We start from the raw sequence: 18,542 nt of genomic DNA on the forward strand, positions 1-18,542 counted from the left end.
AATAAGTGTGATTACTGTGTTATTTGATTTATAAATATTGATAAGCCCTGCATATTATTATGATTTGAAAATTTTAGAATTAATGTCTTGTTTTTCATGTTTAGTGTTGTTATTGTTTTTGTTTTTTGCTTGAATTTTACCTTTTCTGATTTCATGATTGCTGTGCTTGATGTTTCGTTACTATTTGCTTGTTATACTCTGTTTCTTACTTTTAACATTGTCTTAGATGTGTTTCTTATAAACAACATATAGTTAGGTCCTGCTTTGTTATCAAATTTAATGTTTTTGTTCTTTTTTTTTCCTTTTAAGAGGTGAATCAAGTCCATTCACACATAGTGATATGCCTGATATGTTTGGTCTCAACTCCGTCATAATATTGTGTAATTATGAATTACTTTATATTTAGCATATTTCTTTCTCCACCAAATATATTTTATTTTGGTTTTTTGCCTTTGAATTAATTTTTTTTGCCTTTTAGAAAGGTTCATATTTTTGTTTTAATGGTAACTGTTCTATTTACATCATTTTAAATACTCTCATTTCACCATTTTCTTATTTAACCTACTAGTTTGTTTTAAAGGTGTTTTTTAACTATTACCTGTCATGTATACAGTAACCAATTTGTATTTTTCTTTTTTTTTTAATATTTTTTTATTTTTTATTTTTATTTATTTATGATAGTCACAGAGAGAGAGAGAGAGAGAGAGAGAGGCAGAGACACAGGCAGAGGGAGAAGTAGGCTCTATGCACCGGGAGCCCGATGTGGGATTCGATCCTGGGTCTCCAGGATCGTGCCCTGGGCCAAAGGTAGGTGCCAAACCGCTGCGCCACCCAGGGATCCCCAATTTGTATTTTTCATTTGCCACTTCTACTCCCTCTCCTTCCGTTTCTTATTTTATTATTTCTACTTTGTTTTAGTCTCAGATCTATAATTTTATGTGTTAATGTGTTATTCATTATTAATGTGGTAGGTTTTTGGTGAATATTTCTCAGTTACCTTTTGCTTGAATAAAGTTTATGCTTTAGTGAATTCTTTAAAAAGAGCTCATTAAGGGATGCCTCAGTGGCTCAGCGGTTGGACGTCTGCCTTTGGCTCAGGGTGTGATCCCAGGTCCAGGAATCAAGTGTCACATTGGGTTCCCTGCAGGGAGCCTGCTTCTCCCTCTGTCTATGTCTCTGTCTCTGTGTCCTCATGAATAAATAAGTAAAATCTTGGAAAAAAAAACACCAGCTCATTAATATGAAATTTCCCGTGTTGTTGTATGTTTAGAGCTTTTTCTGTAGACCTGATGTGCAAAAGCCAGTGTTGCTGGGTATAAAATTCTTGGTACATAACTTTTTCTTTCTTTTTAAAAATTTTTTTTAATTGTTATTGGATTGTTTGAAAATGTGACTCCCCTGCTGCCCTGCTGCATGTTATTTCAAAGAGTCTGATGCTAGTCTAATTGCTTTGCCCTTCAAAGTTATTTGATCATTTTGCTTGGAGGCCTAGGGTATTTTTTTCCTCTTCATCTTTGAAGTCTGATAGTGTTTATCAGAATATGTCTTGTGTTTTGTCCTCCCAAGCTACATTTTCTCAAGTACTCATTTTATCTGGTGCCCATTAGTTCTGGTCTCATGGTGTTCTCTCCTCTTATAGGGATTTCCAATTATATACATGTTATTCCTTCTTTGCATGACTTCCATTTCCACCACTTTCTCTCAGATTCTTCTTTCTTCACCTTGTTGTTCTTGTCTTGCTTTCTTCCTACTTTTCTTTAATGTTCCTAATTAAATCTTTCCTGAGGCTCTTCTCTACCATGTACTTCGTGATTTAGACTTCTATTTCAAGAAAATTTTGTTGTCTTTCCTTTCTGAGTTTAATCAATTTTATTTTCATTTCTTCCTGTTTTTCATACATTTTTGTTCTTAATTTTTGAGTTTCTGACTCAAGCAGTTATTCATAACCCCAAATGCTTTTTAGTGTATTTAATTTGGTTTTGAAGTATTATGTTACCTTCTTCTGCTGCTGCCTCTTGACTTTCTTTTTGAGGAAAAGGGGAAAATAGAGTTTCATCAGTTAAGCTGTACTGAGTGTTTCTGGTATTTTCTATGTAGCTTTATTTCATCATCTTCTGTTACTTTTTGTGGGTGTTTGGTTTGGAAGAAATTGTAGTTGCCTGGTGCCCTCTTCTGTTAGTGCAGCAAAGTACAGAGCCTCCAGTGGAATTTTTTGTTTTATTTTGTATTGTTTTGTTTTTTGGATGAGATGGGAAGGAAATGATTTTATAAACCCTCTAAGTTTTTAGGTTTGCTTTATTTTTATGCAACCCCATTCAGTTGCTAAAGGATGTCTTTCATTATTTTCATCTTTTTCTTTTCCATTGTGACCATGCATTTTGAGGATTGTCACATTTAATTGGTCATGCTGTCCCTTCATTGTGATCTTTAGTCACATATCTTAGAATACTTGTAGGATTGTCACACTTACAGTCACTTACTCTTTTTAGTGGTATTTTAGATCAACCTTAATCCTTCACCAATTCCCCTTTTTTCTCTTACCCTCAATTTTTCTCTGCTTGTGCTTGCTTACTTCAAAGGTAAAAAGTGGGATGGAATTTAATAGTTCCTTTTCTCTGGGAATTATTTAACTTGCATGCCTTCCTTCTTTCCTCCTTTGCTTCCTTGCTCCCTCTCTTCATCCCTTCCTTCTTTTTTACATATAATCATTTTGAAATTTGGACATTGTCCTTTTCCCATGTTATTTAACAATTTTATTTACTCTTTTTGTTGTTCTCATTTTAGAATAGTTGTTGAAGAACAGACTTTGGCAGCTGCATTGTCTTCACTCTAATAGGACTAGTTTGAGTTATAGGATAGTAGAATCTTTTTTTGAGATTTTCTTTTGATTTTACTAGACACTTAGAGAAGCTACCAGTCTCCGATTGCTTTAGTTTAGTTTCACAGCCTGAGATTCTCTCTCTTGCCCAAATAATGTGACTCCTAACTGCAAGTCTGTACAAGAATATTGTATTCATCCTTATCATGGGGGTAAGTCCTTTAGGGCTGTTTATTGGATTATGCAATTTGGTCAGACACTGTGGGGTTTCACTTGACCGTGACTTGCTGTGGTAAGCTGTCATAACCAATGTTCAGCTTTTCAGTAGATACATTGCATATGCAGATATTCTCAGTGTTTCTCTCTGGCTTATGTGATGCTTTTTCCCCTGGTTTTGTGCTTTCCTGTAGAGTTTTAATTCCTCTCTATTGTATTACTTCTGTGCTTTTAGGAATTTTTGTATATTTTAATAGATTTATGAGGAGGCTTGGTTCTAATTATTCTGCTCAATATTACTAGAAATAGCAGTTGACTTATTTTTTTTTTGTTAAAACATTAAATTTTTTTTTATTCTTGGGATATTAGGTGTTAAGAACAATAGATTCATTTGCTCAGTTCTCCATCTTGAGTCCTCTCCTAGCAGGTGAAGATTTACTTTGTTGTTAAAGATGGGTACACTTTATTATTTAAAGGAAGGAAGTGAGGGAACCAGCTTATGACTAATAAGAGATGTGATTAATAATGATGATAATTAAAATATATCTAGTCATTGCAGTATGCTATGCTTTTCATATGTTATTTAATTATCACAGTCTCTTAATTTAGTGTTATTATTTCTACTATACAAATCATTACCTGAAATTTATTTACCATAACACATAGCCTTGTGTTCACCTATATTTCATTTTCTTTCCTAAGTTTTAGAGATAACAGGGTTAAGCAAAGTTCAGCATGCTTTCTGCCTTCGTGTGCTTTACAGAATTTATTTCTTGGAATATACTTTCTTACTTTGTCTCAGGTCACACTGTAAGGACACTGTAGGATGTTCAAGAATACATTTTAGAGTCCGAAAACTTGATTCACTGGCATTTACACTAGCATTGAGGGTAATGTCTTTTTTGAGGAAATGACTGTAAGTTAAGCCAAAGTAAAATGAAGAGATGAGAAAAGATCAGGACAGTATCTTTTAATTCCCTAGAGACTCTCAATTACATGTAGCATAGTGCTTTGTTCAAAGTCCGTACTAAATGAGTGTTAATTTCAGTATGGTCATTGACTTAATGGATTTATTCCCACATAATGTTTTTTCATGTAGGCTGTCCAGGATACTATTTTTATTTATGCATATTATTCCTCTTGGTTTACAGTTATTTGCTGGCATAAAGGATGGAGAGAGCCTACAGCTCTTTGAACAGAGTTCTCGCTCGGCTTACAAACAAGAGACACATACCATGGAGGCCACTAAGCTCATCGAGTTTGATCTTAAGCAAACACTTATCAGGCTTGTGACACATATTTTTGGAGATGGTAGGTACTTAAATGCTTTTGTCTTTCATTGGGGGCTTAAATGCTTAACAAATACCACCTTTCTGAAATCATTGAAGCTAATTGTATGTAACTGCATGTAGGTTTTTTTTTTCTAGGTTGGGGCTTAGTGGTTTTGGCTCTCTATGAAGTAGAACTTACGGATTTTCTGGTTTATTTCACTTGAGCAGGAGGACATGAAAATGGAATTAGCTTGAGCAAGAAAAGTGATTACAACCTTTCATGAGAATGATAATGGATTAAGATAGTGGAGAGGAAGCCTACAGCTGATTAGTGTTATTATTATATTTTCATTAGGTCAGCCTTGGATTGTTGGGGCTAGATTCTCAACCATGTGAGTTGGACCAGTGGAAAATTTTATATGTTGGCATACTGATTACTGCTATCAATAGCAAACACATTAACTGTGAATTTCCTGTAGGAAGAACAATCTTTTTAAGACCTGGATTCTCAGTTTATACTCTTAGTTATATCTCCAGCATAATTTCTTGTCTCTAATGCTGCCTATCCCCCTCACTATTTTAATTTACTCAAGACATTATTTTGCTTATTTTTAGGATGTAAAGAGAAGGTTAGGGCCTGTTTTTAAGTCATGGCCTGTATTTTAAAATATGTTTAGAAGACAGAAGCCTAGCATGGTTCGGATTGTCTTCAATTTCTTACTATTTTTATGAACTTTTTAAAGGAACAGCTTTATTGAGTTATAATTGATACAAAATAAACTCTACATATTTAAAGTCTACAAGCTGTTGACATTCAGTAAACTGAACATATGTACACACTTCTATGATTTTTGACATATGTATGCACCTATGAAACCACCAGCAGAATCAAGATAATGAACATGTCTATCACCCACAAAAGTGTCCTCCTGTTCCTTGGTAATCTCTCCTTCCTGCTCTTCATTACTTCTCCTTACCCCAGGCCATCAGTGATTACTTTCTGTCATTACTGACAGATTTTTATAAATGAATCCTATGATGTGTGTACCCTATTTTTGAGGGGGAGGCTGGTTTCTTTTACTATAATTATTTTAGGATCCATACATATTGTAGTGTGTATCAGTAGTTGATTTCTTTTTATTGCTTAGTGGTATTCCATTCCGTGGTTTGTTTATTTATTCATGTACCCATTCATATTTGTTTTTTCATCTAACTTTTGGTAGTTATTTGGATTGTTTCCAGTGTTTCGCTATTACAAGTAAAGCTATGCACATTCATGCACAATTCTTTGTAAGGATACATGCTTTTATTTTGCTTAGGTAAATACCTGGGAATGGAATGGCTATGTTATAAGGTCGTTGTATTTTAACTTTCTAAGAAGCCACTGAACTATATTCTGATGTGGTTGTGCCATTTTACATTCTTGCCAGTAGTGTATGAAAATTCCAGTTGCTCTACATCTTCAACAACACTTGATGTGTTCAATCATTTTATTTTTTATTTTAATGTATTTATTTTGTATGTATGTATGTATTTATTCATTCCTTCATTGATTCAGAAAGGTGAGAGAGAGAGAGTTGGGGGCTGGTGCAGAGGGAGAGGGAGAGAGAATCTTAAGCTGGCTTCATGCCCATTGTGGAGTCTGAGGCAGGGCTTGATCTTGTGACACTAGGATCATGACCTGAGCCAAAATCCAGAGTCAGACGTGTACCTAACTGACTGAGCCACCCAGGCACCGCTGGTCAGTCATTTTAATTTTAGACATTCTAATGGGAATAATGGGTATGTCCAAGAAGTATTCAGCATATATAAAGAATACCTCCAAATAAACAAGCAAAAATCAACCTAAGAGAGAAATGGTGAACTTTTGGTGATGAACAAGTCGTGCAGCTAGAATGACTAATGAACATAGGAAAAGATGTTCACCCTTATTAGTAACAAGGGAAAAGTAAATGAAAACCACTGTCAGTTACTGATTGTCATTTTTCATATGTGAAAACCTACATACCTAAGATTTATAAGTGTTGACAAAGATACAGAAAAATAGTACATAATACATAGTGCTGTCCCTTTGTAGGGGTCTCAGTTATTGTGGAACTTGAGCTGGAACTTGAGTGCTCACCTACTACTCTTAATTTATGTTTATTTTTTTGTACCTCCAGTTTTCCCTACTTATGTGTGAATTCAAATTGCATTTACAAAGATTCTTGTTCTAGTTTATTAGGCCTCTGCTGCCCTGTTTTAGCAAGGCTTTAGAGTATATCAACAGCTGTATTATAACATGCATAGTTCATGTAATATTTAAGAAACCACTAAATAATCCTATATAGTCTTTATATTCCTGTATTTTTACAAAGAGTACATCAACTTTATGCTAGTGTCTTTTTCCAGAAGGCAGAAAGCCATATTAGGGAGGAGATAAAACCAGGCTTCTAAATGTATTCATACTGTTTTATTAAAATTAAAAAGATATAAAGTTAAATATGACAGAATGTTCTGATTTCATGAAACTGAATGGTGGGTGCATGGATGTTTGTTATTTTCTGTTTGTCTCTTGGTATGAAATATTTTGTATTAAAATAATGTAATTTAATAGTGAAACAGGTTTCAGATAGAGATTGCTGATAGGAAAATTCTATTCTAGCCAGCTTCTCTTTACTTTCATGATAAAAGGAAGGATTTGTGATATTTCTAGCAGTACTATTATCTATTTAATACTGGAATATGGGGGGATGGATTGTGTTGTTTAGGCTATTTTCGAGGCAGGTCAAGGTAGAAGGGCTGGTGTAGTTGAGGGAGAGATAGTGTTCCTTCTCCAGTAGTAGCTTTACAAAGAGATTCAGGATCATCAGAATTTACCTATTATCAAACTATGGTAAATTGTTTTTAGAGCCCTCTTTTTTTACACCTTGCAACACATTTCTATCATCAAATGATTTGCTGTTGGTGAGGTTTAGATAACTGAGTGGTTTTGAATAGGCAGGTAGCCTCCTTCTTTAAATGCATAGTAGTATTTGTGTTTCTCCTATTTGGTTATTTTTATTCTTTTCTTCCCCCCTCCTCACCTGGTTAGTCCTCCCAGTCTCTTTACCCTTTAACTGGATAATTCTTTATTATTATTTTTTCCCCAACTAGGTAATTCTTATTTATCCTCTAGTGTCAACTCAGATGTCCACCGACCAGGAGGTGCCTCTTCTACATGCTTATCTAAACTCTCTTTGGGGGTGGGTTTTTATTTTTCTGAGCAGGAAGTGCTATTCGATTTCTGGCACATTGCCTGCATCCCAATATTGAATAAGTGAGACATAATCACTTGTTTTCAAGGAGCCTATCTTGACTCCTCTCACAAGGAAACGCAAAGTGTTTGTTATAGGAGCACATAGGAGAGGCACCTCCTCTGAAATTTGGCATGTGCTCCAGGATAGGTTCCTGGTTGGAGGATGTCAGAGCTGATACCGGCCATTGAGAATAAGCATATAGCATTTAGGAATGAAGAAAGGAAGAGGAAGGAAGAAAATGGTTAACAGAAAAATCTCATGTCCACTGAGAAATGGTAGTGTGCAATCAGAAAAATTAAATTTAAGTTCTCTTTCCTCCACTTTAAAATCTTAGGTCAATTAGTGCTTTAGGCCTCAATTTTTGAACTTTTAAAAACCAAGGTAATAATACTTGGTTCCCGTGAGAATAAAATGAGCTATGTGAAAGGTACCTTGTAAGGAGAAAATATTAAATAAATGTGTAAATGTGAAAAATCTGAAGACAAGAGAAATGAGGACAAGGCAATAAAAACAGGGAACTTTGAAGAAATATAATACAATCAAAGAACATTAATTTACAGTTGATTTGTCTTTATTTTGTCTAATGAAATGAGATGTGTCTTTCTGTGAGACTGGCACAGCAGTCAGGTGGGTATTGATGATAGCCTTAATGTCCTCTCTGAGCACCAGCAATATTTTAAAAAGAAAACATTGTTCCAGGCCCTGTTTAGACTCTAAAACCTTCCCAGGGGCCTTGGGGATTATTTCTCTGAATCTGGTGCTGGATTTCTTTTATGTTATTATTTTTAATATTTGTAATTGAATAGCATTCAAAATCGTGCTTTGAGGCGAAAGTTTCCAGATAACAATTTTCCTTATACAAAAACATTTCTGCAGTGTATAATTTCTCTGGCCATGGTGCCCATTGTACATAATGGGCATGCTCGTGGCCAAAAATTAGGAATCTTACCTTTCGCAAGAGCAGTGAAATTGTAGCCTATTTCAGACAAACATTTGCTTCATTTTTAAAATGCTATTAGCCTAGACATTTAGATTTCAGATTTCATTACAGATCAGAGTTGCTATGTTATAAATCTTCAAATTTACTTTGTGTTTGTAATACTGAGTCAGCGGAGTCGTGGAATGGCATTGAAGTAAAAAATCCAACGGGCTTGGAGAATACATGTTCAGTGCACTAAAATCTATCTGTGATTTAAAAAACCTTTTATTTTTTCTTTCCTTCCAGCCATGAGCTTATTTTTAGCCCCATTCACACAGTAGCCAAATACCCTGAAAATCCTTAAAGATGCATCTTTGCCTAACTAACCCCGGTGTGTCTTTGCTTTGTGTATCGCCAACGGAGCTGTCACCAGGAGGGCTGTGTTAGCTTGTCCCCAGGTGTGTTTGCATGTATATAACATCTGCTAAGGTGCTTCTCAAGGTGGATGCTAACTAAGCAGGGTGGGAAGGTGAGCCAAACCCAGGCCATTTTATGAACTACAAGAACGAGGGGGTATGTATCATAGGAAACAGGTGCTGTGTGTTCTCCTAGTGTTCACACTGAATCTTAACAACTCCCTCAAGACTCTTGGCTGTTTCTTCTGCACTCTGAACAGAAGTGTCATGTTCTTACTTCAGGCATTTCAGAGGGTCATTTAACTCTTTTTTGGGAAAGGAGGTGTGCTGGTTTTTGAAAAATGTCTTGGTAAACCTGTCCAGGTACAAACACTCTGAATGTCATTTAGATATTTAATAATAGCTTTAATTATGATAATGACAATGCCTGATATAATAATTAACAGTGTCAAATTCTGCACTCGGTTCTTTTTGTTTCGACCTGTGTCTATGATTATAATCCCCATTTTTTTTTTTTTTTAGACAAGGGAACCTAGACAGAGAAATGCGGTGCCATGAGGATCACACAGTTGGGAAGTATTTGAGCCCTGATGGTAGTGCCGTTGGGCTGATTTCCTCGCTCAGGTTAGAGGTTAGCTCTTTTGAAAAGGCAGAAAGAAATCATTTCAGTAATATTTCTGCGACTGAGGTCTACAAAAGCCATGATGTAAAAAAAAAAAAAAAAAAAAAAAAAAAAAGGGCCTCTCTTTAGGTGTTCCCTTGTGACCTTCCCTGTACTCTGACTCCTATATCGAGCTCTCAGTAGGGCCCTATTTGCAGCATCATACACATTATATTTTGACTACCAAAGATCATTTAAAACTTCAGATTCAATCTTTCTTTAGTTGATGAGCAGTAACTGCCTCGGCAGAGCTCAGAATTATCCAACGACTCTTTTCTATATTTGTTTTTATGGTCTAAGCTTGCTTTCTACTTTTTTGATGTTCCTGTTATTAGTATCATCTTCCTTTGTTCTTGGAAGGCAAAATTAAAAATTAGAACACGCTATTTCCTTGTGGCAATTTGTTGTTATTACAGCTGCTTTAGTTTCAGTTTTTTTTCCCCCCTGCCTCTACAAAGCAGTTTTATTATTTACTGCTAACATTTCAATTGTGCCAGCATCCTAAGGCTGAGAGGTTACCAGGTTAGAATTAGAAAGAAATAAAATAACCCTTTAGAGTGTTTTCATGCTTGTGGCATTTGCTGTCATTTTTTAACATCCCTAAATTGTTTCTCCAATATTTCATATCATATTTGGCTGATCGTTTATTTCAGAGCAACTAACGTGGAGGCTTAGGATTTCTAATGTTTTATTTTCACTTTCTGTCCTTCAGGATTTATAGCCCTTCTTTGGCAGTCTTGCTAAACATTGGACTTTCCATTTAGAAAGCACTGGCCTCATAGCACAGTTTAAATGAACTAGCCTGAAGGAGAAATGGGCTGTGATACTCTGCTCTTGAGTAGATAAGTTGCCGTGGGCAAGTCATGTCTCACCTTTTGTTTAAAATAAAAAAAATTTGGGAAGGTCATTGAGGTGCATGTTTCAGTATCCCTTCCAAGGACCCTACTGCACTACCATACCACTCTGGGGCAGTTTTGAGGGGCTAAATTCCAGAGTTGTGGTGAGGTTAAGGCTTTTTGTGCCTGATTGCAGCTCATTGACTTCTCCTTCTGCCCCATCCTGTTGCCGCCTTCTTCCTTCAGAAGTATTGATACTCCCAAAATAACCTGCTTGCCAACCGAGCCTACATATGGTCCCATCCAACCAAAACATTCTAGGCTCTGTATTGTGAATGTTGTCCTAGGAGGTCAAGAGTGAAGTTAGTAATGATAATGAAGATCCCATGTCTTCCATATCTGCTCACATTTTTCTCTATCCATAAATACCTGTTAACATAAGTGAAGTGAAAATAATGGAGAAGAATAATTAGTTTTATAGTTGTTATATTTTGTTCTTAAAACTGAATCAAAAAAATTTTAAGCATGTTATTTTAATGATTTTTAAATCAGCATGTTTGGGCTGTCTGGTGTTTGATTTGGAGAGGGTTGTCTTTCTCTGAGTACTCCTAGAAAGTGAAGGAGCAAACCATTTGTTACATTTGGCCAGTGTTGAGTTGCATGTGCTCACTGTGGCTTGGATCTTGTCCAAGCAGGCTATACTTGTAAAAACTGGCCGGCGTGGTCAACTTCGGTGAGCCTTACGATCACTAGCTATGAAATGGGGATATGAAATATCTTGCATTGTATCCACTAGGGATATTCAGTGGAAACATGACATCACCTAGAAATCAGGGGGAGAGAGACCTAAGACAGAGTTTTTTTAAAGATGTTTGGTAAATGGAGAAAACTTTTTTTTTAATTTTTTTTTAATTTTTATTTATTTATGATAGTCACAGAGAGAGAGAGGCAGAGACATAGGCAGAGGGAGAAGCAGGCTCCATGCACTGGGAGCCTGATGTGGGATTCGATCCCGGGTCTCCAGAATCGTGCCCTGGGCCAAAGGCAGGCGCCAAACCGCTGCGCCACCCAGGGATCCCGAGAAAACTTGTATTAGAGTTGACATTCCCATCCAAAGATATTGTCCAAGGAAACCTCTTGGAAGAAAGTTTGGGATAGGCATGATTGAACTGAACTGGAATATTTTTTTTAAAGATTATTTATTTATTCTTAGAGACAGAGAGAGAGAGAGAGAGAGAGAGAGAGAGAGAGGCAGAGACACAGGCAGTGGAAGCAGGCACCATGCAGGGAGCCTGACTTCGGACTTGATCCAGGGTCTCCAGGATCACGCCCTAGGCTGCAGGCGGCACTAAACCGCTGTGCCACTGGGCCTGCCCTGAACTGGAATATTTTTAAGGAGCCTAAAATGTCCATACTTCAGTGACGATTGGGCAGGGGCTAAGGAATAGGTTGTTTGGGATTTTATGTAAATAAAATTATTGGGCCTTAAGGTACAGTGAAAAAAGTACTTAAAATTTTAGGGATACTGTAATCAAGATGACTAATGTGCCAGGAACTGCTCCTAATGCTTAGCGTTTCTGCTTATAGGTGGTTGATATACAGGCATCCTGGAAAACATCAAGATTTATAGGAGAGGGAAAGTTTCTTCTCTACTTTGTAGGTTTATAGATAGCTCAGATTCTTGATTCATTTCTTTCACTTCTCCTCTGGTCAGTTTGTTGCTCTACCCCTGTTAAGGAATGGATAATCAACACAAGGCTAGTTATCTAAACTCTGTTCTCAACCACTATAATTCCTTTGCTTTCTCTACTTTCTTGATAAAGACCTAAACTTGAATTGATATTCAAATCAATGCTTTCTGTTTTTCCCTGGTCAGCTCACTGCACGGACCTCTTTCTCAGATATTCTAGAACACTACCGTCTCACGTTACCTTCCTGTCAGAGGATAAGCTTGTCTGTTGCACAAAGAATATGCAGGTGACTGGGTGTGAAGTTTGAGATACTTCCATGTTGTGCCATGTATTAATACTTCATTCCTTCTTACTGGTGAGTTGTATTATATTGTATGGACAGCTCACAATATGGTATCCATCCAAGTGGATGAACATTTGGGTTGTTTCTAGGTTTTGGCTATTACAGATAAAGCTGCTACAGTGTTCAGGTCTTTGTATGGGCATATGTTTTTATTTCTCCTGTGTAAATAGGTAGGAATGGAATGGTTGAATAGGAGGGGTATGTTTGAGTTTTTAAGAGACTGTCAAACTTTTTCAGAGTGTTTGAACCATTTTACATTCCTGTTAGTATATGATAGTAGAAGTTACTCCCCATCTTTGGCAATAGTAGGTATGGTCAGTCATTTTAATTTTAGCCATTCTAATAGGCATGTAGTTGTATCTGACTGTGCATTTCCTTAGTTACTGTTAGTGCTGAGTGTCAGTGTGTTTATTGGCCTTCCATATACCTGTTCTTTGTGAATTTTCTAAATCTTTTGCTCATTAAATTTTTTTTTTAATTTTCTAAATTTTTTTATGTTTTTCTGGAGACAAGTCTTTTATCAGATATATGATTTGCAGTTCTTTCCCCTCATTCTGGGCCTTGTCTTTTCATTCTCTTAAGAGCAGAGTTTCTTAATTTTGTTGAAACTTAATTTATTTTTCTTTTATGGAGTGTGTTTTTGATGTGGTTTTTAAGAAATCTTTCATAATCTGAGGTGATAAAGATTTTTCTACTCCCTTTTCTTCTAGAAGATTTATAGTTTTCAGCTTTATTTTTAGGTTTTTGATTATTTTGAAAATTTTTACGTGTAAATGAGCTATGGATCATAGCTTTTCTGTATATGAATATGCAGTTGTTCCAGCACAGTATGCTGAAGTGACCATCCTTTTTCTTACTTAATTACCTTTCTGCCTTTATCTAAGATCAACTGACTATATATGTTTGGGTCTATTTATGGACTCTCTCTGTTCTATTCATCTAATATTTGTCTATCTTGATGCATTATTGAACTGTTTTCATTACAGTAGCTTCATAATAGGTCTTGAAGTAATTTAAAGTCTTTCCAATTTGCTCTTCTTATTCAAAGTTGTTGTAATGAGGTGATTTGTGTTTATGTGGTTATTGATGTGGTTGAATTTAAGTGATCATTTTGCTATTTTTTTTTCATGTTTTTTCTTGGTTCTTTCTCTGTCTTTTTTTCAACTTTGCTTCCTTTGGATTAATTGTGAAATTTTTACTATTTCATTTTATCTGCTTTGTTTGTCTTAGTAGCTATAACTCTTTGTGTTATTTTAGCGATTGCTTTATGGTTGATAGTATATATGTTTAAGTTACCATATTCTGTCTTCAAGTGATACTATACTAGTCAAATACAAGAACCTTGCAACAGTAAGCTTTAATTTCCCCCTTTCTGGACTTTGTGCTATAGGTGTTATGTATTTTACTTTTATATGTGTTATCAACTGAGAATCACATTGTGGTCATTTTTATTTTAAACATTAGATTAGATTTTAAAGATCCTTAAATAATAATAAGAAAAATTCTTATATTTATCCAACTAGTTATCATGTCTACCAATCTTTGTTTTTGAGATATTTTCATTGGGTAAAGGATTCTAGATTGATAATTTTTTGTTTAAGTGCTTTAAAAATATTCTCTCTTCTCACTCAATGTTGTTTCTCATAAGAAATCTGTCATTCTTGCTTTTGCCTCTGTTCTTCTGTACATAATATGTTTTTTCTCTTTGACTGTTTTTGAAATTTTTTGCCATTGGATTTAGGGATCTGGTTATGATTTCTATAGGTGTAGTTTTCTTTAGGTTTTTTTTTTTTTTTTTTTTTGAGCTGGAATCAGTGGGTTTATATTTTTCATCAAATTTGAGAAATTTTTGTAAATTTTTTTTTCACGTATTTTCTCTATTCTTTCCTTTGGGGACTCCATTTACATCTATGTTTGGCCACTTGAAAGTTTTTTCCAATTCACAGGTGTTTTGTTTACTTTTCTTTCAGTGTTCTTTTTTCTTCTGTGCTTCCTTTTGATGGTTTCCATTGCTATATCTTCAAGTTCACCAATTATATTTTTCTTCAGTGTCTAATCTGCTCTTCTAGCTACCGTTTCTTTCTTATTCACCCCATTCATTTGTTTCAATTAGGGTCTTTTTATTTCTTCATTATATCTACTTAACATTTTCAGTCTTGCCCTTAACTTTTTGAACATATTGAATACTATTGTCATACATATTTTAATGTCCTTTTCCTACTACTAATATCCTCTGTGTCATCTGTTGATGAATTGCTCTTTATTTTTCCCTATTTGTTGTTTCCTTCTTTGTATGATAATTTTCTATGGAATACCAAGTAGTGTTAATTTTACCTTGTAATGGTATTTTTGTATTCCTCATAATATTCCTGAAGTTTGTTCCAGGATTCTTAGAAATACCTTAATCCTTTTGGGTCTTCTTGCTAGGTTTTATTAGGCAAGACCAATGTAGGATTTCAGTCCAGAGTTCATTTTTCCTCCAACCAATGTGAGACCCTTTTTAGTACATAACTGGATAACTCATTGGTTATTAGGTTTTCCACTTGGCTGTTTGGAACTAGCAGTATTCTTGGTCCTTGTGAGCTCCCAGCATTATTCCCTTTAATATTTTTGCGTTGTCTGTTCCCTGGCCTTGGGTAGGTTCAAGCACTGATGGTCTTCAATTGAATACTAAAGGGGTGTTGTTTTTTTTTCCAGATCTTCAGAGTTCTCTGTCTAGACAGCCCTTTTCTCTCTTTCACTATGTCCTATGAACTGTAGTTAACCCCGACTTGTTCAGACTTCCAGCTCTGTCTCTTCAACTTGGGAGGACTTCTGGGCTCTTTCTGTGTTCTCTGTTGGGAAAATGTTAGGGCTCACTTCTCAGTGATCAGTGCCCTTGGTAACCTAATGCCCAGGGTCTTGTGTGGCATTTTTTTGTTTTTGTTTTTGTTTTTAGTTTTTCACACGGAGGGGTAAAACTGGTTCATTATTCCCGATTGTTCAGACATAGAAGTCTTTCTTTTTCATTTGACACTTTGACTACTCTTTCTTTTAATTGTAGAACTTCCTTGATTTATGATGTTATTATGTCCTGATAAGCCCATTTTAAGTTGAAAATATCCTAAGTGGAATACACATTTAATACACCTAACCTGGGCAGCCCTGGTGGCTTAGCAGTTTAGCACCGCCTTCCGCCCACGCCGTGATTCTGGAGATCCGGATCGAGTCCCATGTCAGGCTCCCTGCATGGAGCCTGCTTCTCCATCTGCCTGTCTCTCTCTCTCTCTCTCTCTCTCTCTCTCTGCCTCTAATAAAAAAAATACACCTAACCTACCAAACATCATAGCTTAGATTAGCCTACCTAATGTGCTCAGAACACTTATATCAGCCTTTAGTCAGACAAAATCATCTAGCACAAAGCCTATCTCATAAAAAAAAAGTCTTGAATAAATTATGTAATTTGTTGAATACTGTATTGAAAGTGAAAAACAGAGTGGTTGTAGTGTATAGAATAGTTGGAACTGTATCCGTTGTTAACCTTATGATCACATGGTTGACTGCCCAGCAGCACAAGAGCCTGGGAAAAGATCAGAATTCAAAATCAGGGGCTCAACTGGTTAAACATCTATCTTCGGCTCAAGTCATGACCTCAGGGTCCTGGGATTGAGCCCCACATCAGGCTCTACACTCTCTGGGGTGTCAGCTTTCCCTCTCCTCCTCCCTCTGTTCTCTCTCTCTGAATTTTTTTTTGTATATTTTTTTTATGGAAGTTCAATTTGCCAACATATAACACCCAGTACTCATCCCCTGAAGTGCTCCCCTCAGTGCCCATCACCCAGTCACCCCTTCCCCCTGCTTACCTCTCCTTCCACTATCCCTTGTTTGTTTCCCAGAGTTAGGAGTCTCTCAAATAAATAAAATCTTAAAATTCAAAATTAGATGTAGGGTTTCTACTGAATGTATATTGCTTTCACTCCACTGTAAAGTCAAACAATCATAAATAGAGGACTGTAAAATAAGAAAAAAAGAACTATACCTTTCCTCATACCTCTCTCATCACTTTTTTTGTTTTTCTTTGGCTTCTTTTTTGTTGTTGTTGTTGTTGTTTTTGGCTTCTTTTTTTGATGCTGTTTAATGTTTGTAACAGGAATTCTTTGAAACTGGGGCCTGATGTTTTCCTTCTTTAAAGCAGAATTCTATAGGGAGATGACTAAAATCTTAAAGTTGCATTGTTTTAGATTTGGTTTATGAAAAGATTGCCTTATAATTTTTTTTTAGGACACATCAATAAATTGTGTTTCATTGTATCTCTAGAGATATCTGAAACATACTTACTTCAAAATATCAGGTTGTTTTATTTTTTAAAGATTTATTTATTTATTTTGGGGGGAAGGTGAAGGGGCAAAGGGAGAAAGAATCTCAAACAGACTCCCTCCTGAGCATAGAGCCTGACACTGGGTTTGATCTTACAACCCTGGGACCATGACCTGAGCTTAAACCAGGAGTCTGATGTTCAACTGACTGTGTCACCCAGGTACCCCTAAAATATCAGGTTGTTTTTAAAAAATTAATCTCATCTGAAGTGAATTCATGTTTGATGGTTGATTTTGTTGGTTGGGTTACTTAGCATTAGATTTATTCATGTACTTTGGAATTTTGGTTTGCAGGTTCCTATTTAGTGGAGGAGTTTTGTTTTTGTTTTGTTCCTTTTCTCTGTTTTCCTGCCTCTTGTCCTCTCCTGCTTTACTTATTTCTCCCTTATGTGGCTTTGCAGTTGGTACCACCTCGCTCTCTAGACTTGAAATCCAGAACGGACTTAGAGAGATCTGTTAGATATACTAACCAGCACTGTTTTAGGGGATGTGGCCAATCCAACACCTATGGCTTGGATCTCTGAGTCTACAGCTCTTCAGAACTCCTGCCCCAGGCTGTATTTGGTGAGTTTTTGTCACTCTTCTTTTATGAGCATGAAGCTTATTCCATTTTAGCATCTGACTCTAAGCTTTTAGCTTCCCTTAGATCCCAAGCCAGTAGTACACTGCTGAAGGTAGGCTCTGGGCTCCTTTTCCTGAGTGTCGACCCTGAACCCATCAGCATTGTGCTTTCTCCTCTTTCACGGTTTTGTATTTCTGTTCTGTTTCTAGCCTGTGGAACTATTTCTCTTACCTTTGAATGTAGACTATACCTTGTTAGTTTTTTCCTTTTTTTTTTTTTTAATTTTTATTTATTTATGATAGTCACACACAGAGAGAGAGAGAGAGAGAGAGAGAGAGAGAGAGGCAGAGGGAGAAGCAGGCTCCATGCACCGGGAGCCCGACGTGGGATTCGATCCCGGGTCTCCAGGATCGCGCCCTGGGCCAAAGGCAGGCGCCAAACCGCTGCGCCACCCAGGGATCCAGTTTTTTCCTTTTTATTACACCTGTTGTAATGTGTTAGAAAAACAAGGAGTCTGATGGTGTCATCTTGGTCCTGTGAGGCCACTTTGCATGGAAAGTCAGGTGAGTGTAGTTTTCATTGTCTGCTCCAGTGGAGTGAGTGCTGGTTTGGGCTTTATTGTCTGACACCTGATTTTGAATTCTGATAATGGCATTTACTCTGGAAACTTAGATACATAAGCTGTTGTGATCACTGTTCCTTCTATAAAATGGGAGCAGTAGTAGTTATTTATTAAGCAGTGTTTATGCCAGCCTTATATCAGTATAAAGATTAAAGAAGGCATGTATTCAGCATAGTGCCCTAGTAAATGAACGGCAAATGTTGACTACCTTAGGAATGCAATTTAGAAATGTTTATTTTTTTTCACATTTTTATAAAAAGGTGAGAGATATTTTAGCCTGACTTACAATGACATTCAATTCAGAAATCACCCATTTGGTGTTTAGGTTCTTTATATACTTTTCCTTATTTAATTGTCACCAACAGTCTGTCAAAATGCAGACTTTGAAAGAGGGTAAGAAATTTGCATGGCTAAAACAAGCTGGAATTTGATCCTAGATCTATGATTGCTCTTTCCATACATTATGACCCACCTACCCATGTCTCCTTGGTCAGATTTGTGGAGGGTGGATTGTAAGCCTTCTGTCTAGAAGGACTGTGTACCATTCTTTGGGA

At 36.3% G+C, this 18,542-nt stretch overlaps 1 protein-coding gene across 8 annotated transcripts in view; it reads left to right on the plus strand.

The window, feature by feature from the left end:
* Nucleotides 1-18,542, plus strand: part of FARS2 (phenylalanyl-tRNA synthetase 2, mitochondrial) — a 499,622-nt gene that overhangs the window by 159,328 nt on the left and 321,752 nt on the right. For all 8 annotated transcript variants that reach the window (XM_038584089.1, XM_038584093.1, XM_038584088.1 and 5 more), the window contains one exon: nucleotides 4,186-4,345. In XM_038584089.1, the coding sequence (XP_038440017.1) occupies nucleotides 4,186-4,345 (160 nt within the window). The remainder of the gene's footprint in view (nucleotides 1-4,185; nucleotides 4,346-18,542) is intronic.

Source organism: Canis lupus, chromosome 35, assembly GCF_011100685.1.
Source record: "Canis lupus familiaris isolate Mischka breed German Shepherd chromosome 35, alternate assembly UU_Cfam_GSD_1.0, whole genome shotgun sequence".
Classification (NCBI taxonomy): Eukaryota; Metazoa; Chordata; class Mammalia; order Carnivora; family Canidae; genus Canis; species Canis lupus.